At 37.0% G+C, this 8,339-nt stretch overlaps 1 protein-coding gene across 3 annotated transcripts; it reads right to left on the bottom strand.

Moving 5' to 3' along the window:
• Positions 1-7,005: 7,005 nt before the first annotated feature.
• On the bottom strand, positions 7,006-7,804 carry LOC107938667 (uncharacterized). 3 transcript variants are annotated; one of them, XM_016871898.2, is made up of 2 exons: positions 7,531-7,804; positions 7,006-7,445 (listed from the first exon to the last, which is right to left on the bottom strand). In XM_016871898.2, exons 1-2 carry the CDS (start codon positions 7,626-7,628, stop codon positions 7,160-7,162), a joined length of 384 nt encoding a protein of 127 aa, XP_016727387.1. In that variant the 5' UTR covers positions 7,629-7,804; the 3' UTR covers positions 7,006-7,159. The 3 variants fall into 3 exon arrangements, with proteins under 3 accessions (XP_016727387.1, XP_016727393.1, XP_040938666.1); XM_016871904.2 differs by having other exon boundaries at positions 7,006-7,436; positions 7,531-7,797; XM_041082732.1 differs by having other exon boundaries at positions 7,006-7,436; positions 7,501-7,776.
• Positions 7,805-8,339: the final 535 nt, after the last annotated feature.

Here is an 8,339-nt window from a genome sequence, read left to right as displayed (position 1 = left end):
ATGGAGAAAACGGTCGGTGTAGGAGCTTCAACATCGTCCATGTGGACAAGACCGACAATTGCAAATGCAAGATTGGCCGTGGAGATCTTTGATGGCACGGGCCATTTTGGTATGTGGCAAAGTGAGGTTTTAGATCCCTTTTTCAGCAGGGTCTAGACATTGCCATTGATGAAGAGAAACCAGGTGATGTACAGGAGAAAGATTGGAAGGCGATCAATCGGTTGGCATGTGGCACAATTCGATCATGCCTTTCTCGAGAGCAGAGGTATGCTTTTTCAAAGGAGACTTCTGCAAATAAGTTGTGGGTGGCACTTGAAGAAAATTTTTGAAGAAAAACAGTCAAAATAAGCTCCACTTGAAGAAAAGACTGTTTCGCTTCACATACGTCCCAAGTACCACAATGAATGATCACATCACCAAATTTAATCAGTTAGTCACTGATTTGCTGAATATGGATGAGACATTCAAAGATGAAGATTTGGCTTTGATGCTGTTGGGGTCACTTCCTGAGGAGTTTGAGTTCCTCGAAACTACTCTACTTCATGGCAGGAGTGATATATCTCTGAGCGAAGTCTGTGCGGCCTTATACAGTTATGAACAGAGAAAGAAGGACAAACAGAAAAACTCAATCAGAGATACAAAAGCTTTAGTAGTCCGAGGTCGTTCATACACTCGGAAGAAAACTTAAAAGGGGAGATCAAAGTCAAAGTCCAGACTCGGGAAAGATGAATGTGCTTTTTGTCATGAGAAAGGCCACTGGAAGAAAAATTGTCCAAAGCTGAAGAGTAAGGGAAAAGCTGCTGTAGATGCTTGTGTTGCTAAGCATGATACTAGTGACTCTGAACTATCACTGGTTGCATCATCATCGTCGTTCCATTCAGATGAGTGGATATTGGATTCGGGTTGTACCTATCATATGTCCCCTAACCGGGAGTGGTTCTCTGATTTAGTAGAACTAAATGGAGGAGTTGTTTATATGGGCAATGACAATGCCTGTAAAACTGTTGGGATAGGTTCAATCCAATTAAAGAATCAAGATGGATCAACCAGAGTTCTGACTGATGTTCGGTACGTGCCCAGTTTGAAGAAAAATCTCATCTCATTGGGAGCCTTAGAATCCAATGGTTCAGTTGTTACTATGAGAGATGGGATTTTGAAAGTGACATCTGGCGCACTTGTGATATTGAAGGGCATCAGGAAAAATAACTTGTATTACTACCAAGGTAGTACAGTTATTGGAGCAGTCGCTACAGCTTCCGGTAACAAAGAATTGGACTCAATGCAGTTGTGGCATATGAAGTTGGGACATGCCAGCGAAAAATCCTTGCAAATTCTGGCAAAGCAAGGATTGTTGAAAGGTACAAAGGCTTGCAAATTAAAATTTTGCGAGCATTGTGTTCTGGGAAAGCAAAAGAGAGTGAAATTCGGTACTGCTATCCATAATACAAAAGGTATTTTGGAATATGTTCACTCAGATGTGTGGGGGCCTTCCAAGACACCTTCATTGGGAGGAAAACACTACTTTGTTACTTTTGTTGATGACTTTTCCAGAAGAGTTTGGGTGTATACCATGAGAACTAAGGATGAAGTGCTTAGAGTTTTTCTTAAATGGAAAACTATGATCGAAAACCAGACTGGCAAGAAAATCAAGCGGCTTAGGACGGACAATGGAGGGGAATATAAAAGTGATACGTTCTTCAATGTGTGCCAAGAGTATGGTATTGTTCGACACTTCACAGTTAGGGATACACCACAGCAAAATGGATTGGCAGAGCGTATGAATCGAACATTGCTGGAGAAAGTTCGATGTATGTTGTCCAATACTGGGTTGGGCAAGCAATTTTGGGTTGAGGCTGTGACATACGCTGGCCATCTTATTAATCGTTTGCCATCATCTGCATTAGAAAGAAAAACTCCTATAGAGGTATGGTCTGGAAAACCGGCTACAGATTATGATTCCTTACATGTGTTTGGATCCACTGCATATTACCATGTGAAGGAGTTAAAGTTAGATCCGAGGGCAAAGAAAGCTCTCTTTATGGGAATCACTTCTGGAGTGAAGGGATTTCGTCTTTGGTGCTTAAGCACAAAGAAAATGATCTGTAGTAGAGATGTTACCTTTGATGAATCTGCCACATTGAAAAAGGTAGCAGATAAAGATATTCAGACGAGCAATACTCCACAGCAGGTGGAGTGTACTCCAAAACAGGTAGAGTTTGAGCAGATGGGGATTTGCCCAGTTAATAAGTCTAATTCTCCAGCCACAATGGAGGAATTAGAGGTTGAAGAGGTTCTGACCCAAGAACCACTAAGTACACCAGAACCAGTTGCAGTTGTAAGGCCACGGAGAGAAATTCGTAAACCTACTCGATTTACTGATATGGTGGCCTACGCCCTTTCCGTTGTTGATGATATTCCTATCACTTATCAAGAAGCAATGCAAAGCTTAGAAAGTGATAAATGGAAAAGCGCCATGGATGAAGAAATACAGTCTCTCCTGAAGAACAATACTTGGGAATTGGCGCAATTACCGAAAGGTAAAAGGGCAATCGGATGCAAGTGGGTATTCGCAAAGAAAGATGGATCTCATAGCAAGAAGGATATTCGCTACAAGGCAAGATTGGTAGCTAAAGGCTACGCTCAGAAGGAGGGAATTGACTACAATGATGTATTTTCCCCTGTTGTGAAGCATTCCTCCATTAGAATTTTGTTGGCCTTGGTAGCACAGTTGAATTTGGAACTAGCTCAACTTGATGTTAAGACGGCTTTCTTGCATGGTGAGTTAGAAGAGGAGATTTATATGACTCAGCCCGAAGGATACACAGATGCTGGTGGTAGAAATTGGGTTTGTAAGCTGAACAAATCGCTATATGGATTGAAGCAATCCCCGAGGCAGTGGTACAAGCGATTTGATAGCTTTATGAGAAGGCAGAAGTACACAAGAAGCAAATATGACAATTGTATATATTTGCAGAAGCTGCATGACGGATCTTTCATTTATCTACTATTGTATGTTGATGATATGTTAATCGCTTCGAATATCCAAAATGAGATAGATAAGCTGAAGGCTCAGTTGAATCAAGAGTTCGAGATGAAAGATCTAGGTGAGGCCAAGAAGATTCTCGGCATGGAGATAAGTAGAGATAGACCGAGATGCAAGCTCTGTTTAAATCAGAAGTAATATCTGAAAAAGGTATTACAATGTTTTGGTGTAAATGAAAACACAAAACATGTAAGTACCCCACTTGCTTCTCATTTGAAACTTAGTTCTCAATTATCTCCGAAGACTGAAGATGAAAGAGAATATATGGCGAAAGTCCCATATGCTAATGCAGTTGGGAGTTTGATGTATGCGATGGTGTGTACGAGGCCTGACATTTCACAAGCTGTTGGAGTTGTGAGCAGGTATATGCATGATCCTGGAAAAGGACATTGGCAAGCTGTGAAATGGATTCTACGGTATCTTCGAAAAACCGTAGATGTTGGTTTAATTTTGAACAGGATGAAGCACTTGGTCAGTTTGTAATTGGATATGTTGATTCCGACTTTGCTGGTGATTTAGATAAACGTCGTTCAACTACGGGGTATCTGTTTACTCTTGCGAAAGCCCCAGTGAGTTGGAAGTCTACCTTACAGTCTATAGTAGCTGTGTCTACTACAGAGGTAGAATATATGGCAGTTACAGAAGCTGTTAAGGAGGCTATTTGGCTTAATGGATTGTTGAAAGACATAGGAGTTGTTCAAAGTCACATAAGTTTATATTGTGACAGTCAGAGCGCTATTCATTTAGCGAAAAATCAAGTCTATCATTCAAGAACCAAGCATATCGACGTAAGATATCACTTTGTGCGGGAAGTCTTTGAAAAAGGAAAAATTCTACTTCAGAAGATTCCGACAGCAGATAATCCCGGAGATATGATGACCAAGGTGGTAACAACAATCAAGTTTAATCATTGTTTGAACTTGATTAACATCCTGAGAATTTGAGCACCTTTAGGTGTATGGCGCTCGAGAGCGCATTTGGAGGCACTACAAAAGATAGCTTTATCGAATTTGGGGAGTTGAAGGAAGTATGTGAAGATGTGATTATCCTAATCAAATCTTCAAGGTGGAGATTGTTGAAAAGACAAATTAAAAGGGGTGTTGAAAAGTCAAAAAAATAGGAGGTGCAAGTGGCACCGAAAGAAAAAAATGGTAGGCAAGTTGTTTAAAGTTGAATGGGATAATTGCAATTTTGGTCCCTAATTTTTTAGGCCATTTGCAAGTTAGTCCCTGAACCTCAACTATAAATAGGCCTAACCATTTCTCATTTACACCATCCCAACCAATCTTTCTCTCTTAGTTTTCTCTCTTCTCCCATTTGAGAATTCTTAAGGAATTCTATTTGTTTGTAATATTTTGGAGATAGTAAAGTTATCATCTGGTGTTAGTGCCCGAGGACGTAGGTATAATTTACCGAACCTCGTTAAAACTCTTATGTTCTTTTTGTCCTATTTTCTTTCAATATTTGAGGGTATAATAGTAGTATTTAATTGTGCTATTAAATTACGTTAGAAGGAATATTCTGACTAAGGAAAGACTTGGTATTTAAGAGATCCTTGTGATCCACCTCTCTTCCCTGGGAATTGAACTTTGTGTGATTTTTTAGTACAATAATTTACACGCTTCCGACCCTATTGGAACAACAAGCATGACCAGCCAAACAACTATCAGCCCAAACGCTAAGCATAAATATACGACTCTCATTTTATGTACTTGTATACTTTTCGTCTCTAAGCCTTGGGTTGCGGTAAGTGAGCAATTAGCCTCGGTTCATGGTTTGGGTAACCCCACGTTCAGGTAGCTCTTTAATTATTCTTGTGTACAATGCTAATATTTTCCTCAAGTTTTGCAGGTATCTCCCAACTTAGGCGCTCCCCTACATAAACCATACACAAATTTCCCCGAAGGCTAAGGACAATAGCTTTATTTATCGAGGCATCGGTCGATTGCCGGATGAACAACACTTCAAAAACTTCTCTTAAAGGAGTTGACCTACCAACAAGTTGTATAATATATTAAAATATACTATATTTTTACATATTATATACTTGTATAAACTCATCTAACTAATATCTCACTCCAACTAAGCATAATTATATGTGTTTTATTTAATTATGAACACGTGAATGAAAATATAGAAAGTAGAAACAACAACATATGATGGAAAGTACAAAATCAGATCCTCGAAATCTTTCCAAGACATAAAATAAAAATTAAACTGAATTCGATATCCGTTCTCACATGCAATTCTAAGAACAAACTTAATGAAAAAAGAAAAGATAATGATATGTTTTAAGATGCTTGATAATGTGTAAAGATCTTAAAAGAAGCAGCAACCATGTGAAAAGATTTATGTTTGATATAGGTTAAATTATGCTATCCGTCCTTACATTTTATGAAAGTTATAGATTTAATAGATCATTTTTAGTCTTTGTACTTTTTTAAATTTTTAAAATTTCACTCCTCATCAAATGATAATCGATGAATTCATTAAATTATGTTATTTCTTAAATTTGTTATGGCAAACATATATATTATCATATATGTATGCGATATCAGCTTGTTATTTATACACATTACTTACTAAAATCCAGTTAATAGATTAGTTCAAAATGTATAGGGAAGTAAAATATCAATAGAATAATATAGAGTAAATCTACAATTGTACTCATAATATGAGACTAGTAATTGAATTTAACCAAATGGATTTAATTATTACTGTTTGGATCACGACTAAAATTGATCTAATCGAAAAGTACATGGACTAATATTTATCACATAAAAATAAGACTATTTCCACAACTTTGGTAAACTCCATCAATAGTTTACTTATTTATACTAATTCCCTTATTGAGATCAAGTTCACATGAAGGAGAAAGTAGAAGATATTTAGAAGAAAAAAAACGACAGAAAGAATGAGATATTTGGTAACGAAATCATTGAGTAACCTATCATCCATGGGTAACATCAACAAAAGGGTAAGGGAAAAAAAGAAAAGGCCATTTAAGGTAAAGGGCATGGCTTCATTGTCACTTCAAGAAAGGGTTTTGTTGGTTTGTCATAAATGGCCAAAATAGATACAGTGGAAGGAACTTACCAGCTTTGTGTACTTTGATGAAATTTATCATAGCTATGACCAAGACAGGAAGCATGTAAGAAATATCAAAGGCTGATTACTTAGATGAATGATGAATCACGAGTAGAGCCGCAGAAGACTTCGGGTTCTAAGTTTTCGGTTAATATCGGTTTTGCAAATGTTCATATTTTATTAGAAGGTGGTGGTTTGTCATGCATATAGTTTTCTTTCCATAGCCTCAAGCACTCGATCTTTTTATAGAGTTAAGTGATAAAATACTTTAAATATTTCTTTGGAAGAAGTTGACTTCCTCTCAACAAAAATGTGCTTTATGTTCTGTTGAACCTACAACCTTTTTAGGCAGCCATAAACATTTAGACTCTTCGCAAAATCAAGAGACAACCTTGATAAGGGACAATATCGATCCATTGAGGGGTTTGTTGACTACCAATAGACGATACTTTGAATACACATGGGTTCAAACCCTACCAAGTGTAAATATCCACATTTACTTTGTAGGAGGTTTTACGCCTTGCACAATCCAATCCAACGAGACACTTGCTCTCTATTGAACCAGATGTCTCTTCAAGTTAGGTTAAACACTAAGGCTGTCTACAAGGTTAGAAGATAAAGTCCTCATCGAAGACAATACCGACTTGTTGATAGATCTTCCAACTGCAAATATTCTATTCTCCTCCACACTTAAAAGCAAATGAAGGTGAAAATGAAACACCTCCTGCTAATGATCAATAACCCTTTGTTTTATGAGTTGTAACCATACAAAACCCTAGCAAGACAATCAATGTCTCTCATACACTTTGATTATAAAAGAGAACGACTTTAAAAAAAAAAAAACTTGTTAAGGGAGCATTGAATTTGATCATCAATAGAAATTAAACAAGCGTAATTTTATCATACCCATATAATATTGGATTATCACAAAGCCAAGGGGCCATGGCCTCCACCGCGCCGCCCCTTTCGGCGGCGTCCATGTTCAAAAGCAAAAACATCGAATGAAAACTTTATAAACATTTGGTTCTTTTAACACATGACATCCTTAAGAAGCTTGTACCTGCGAGTCGTAGGCCTAGGAGAAGGTGTCCCACTGTTCTTCCCTCTATGATGATGTTCATGTTGATGATCATCGTTGTGTTGCTTGATTTTATCACCCGAATACTCAGATCGATTTACGATTCCGGTTTCGTTTCTGTTCATCAATGGTGATTTCTTCGAAGAGCTTCCATGCTTTGAGTTTCTTTCTTCGCTTCGACACCAATCACACAGTTCAATCGGCTCAGCGAACTCACTGTAGTAATTACTGCAATACCTAATAAAATCAACCCATAAAATATAAGAATAAAACGAAATATATATATACATACATATGATGATGAAACGATGAAAGGGCATACGAATGTTGAAAGCGGTAGCGGCACTTGTTGCAGCGTAAGAGTTTATCGAAGAAACCAACGTCGCCGCACATGCAGCAAACAGTTTGACGATCTACCATTGTTCAATAAATTAGAGATTTAAAAGATGATGAATATTTTATGGAATTGAAGAGAGGAGAAAGGCCAATAAAAGGAGATAATCATATATATATATAATATCTATCTTTAGTGTACAAAATTATAAGTAAATAGTAATGGTTTTCAGAGTCGGCGTATAAATCCCGATCCGAATCCCTTACATTTTTTTTTCTTTACTTATATAACATAAAGGAAAAGGGCTAATTTAAAAAACATCCTCAAACTATTATCCATATTTTAAATTGGTCCTTAAACTTTAACTTTTTTAGTAAAAGTATCATGAAGGCCCCTTTAATTGGAATTCGATTGTATTTTGCCCCCTTTACATAAAAATGGGTAAATTAGTCCATGTACATTAGATCAAAGAGTAAACTAATGTCTTTTCTGTTAAAAATTCCATGCACTTCTACTAGTAAAAATTGGTATAGCTGACGGAATAGTAAGATAGGTACACGTGCGCCATGCCAATGTATAGAGACTAGTTTTTAACAATAGAAATTGATGAAAATTTTAATAGAAGGACTAATTTACTATTTGATCTAGCGTACATGGACTAATTTGCTCATTTTTTGAATAAATGGGAGCAAAATGTAATTTGACTCCTAGTACAAGGGCCTCCATAGTACTTTTATCAAAATTTTCTAATTGAGTTTTCAAAGTAGTAGTATTGTATCAATTAAATCTTCTGTCAG

Source organism: Gossypium hirsutum, chromosome A12, assembly GCF_007990345.1.
Source record: "Gossypium hirsutum isolate 1008001.06 chromosome A12, Gossypium_hirsutum_v2.1, whole genome shotgun sequence".
Classification (NCBI taxonomy): domain Eukaryota; kingdom Viridiplantae; phylum Streptophyta; class Magnoliopsida; order Malvales; family Malvaceae; genus Gossypium; species Gossypium hirsutum.
This window is presented reverse-complemented; position numbering and strand designations above follow the sequence as displayed.

What these genes read in the sequence shown, in the direction of transcription:
- LOC107938667 (XM_041082732.1), bottom strand. Translation starts at nt 7,628, where the DNA reads ATGGTAGATCGTCAAACTGTTTGCTGCATGTGCGGCGACGTTGGTTTC. An exon ending in TCATCGTTTCATCATCATAT is followed by an intron (nt 7,437 to 7,500) that starts GTATGTATATAT and finishes TAGGTATTGCAG; the next exon opens with TAATTACTACAGTGAGTTCG.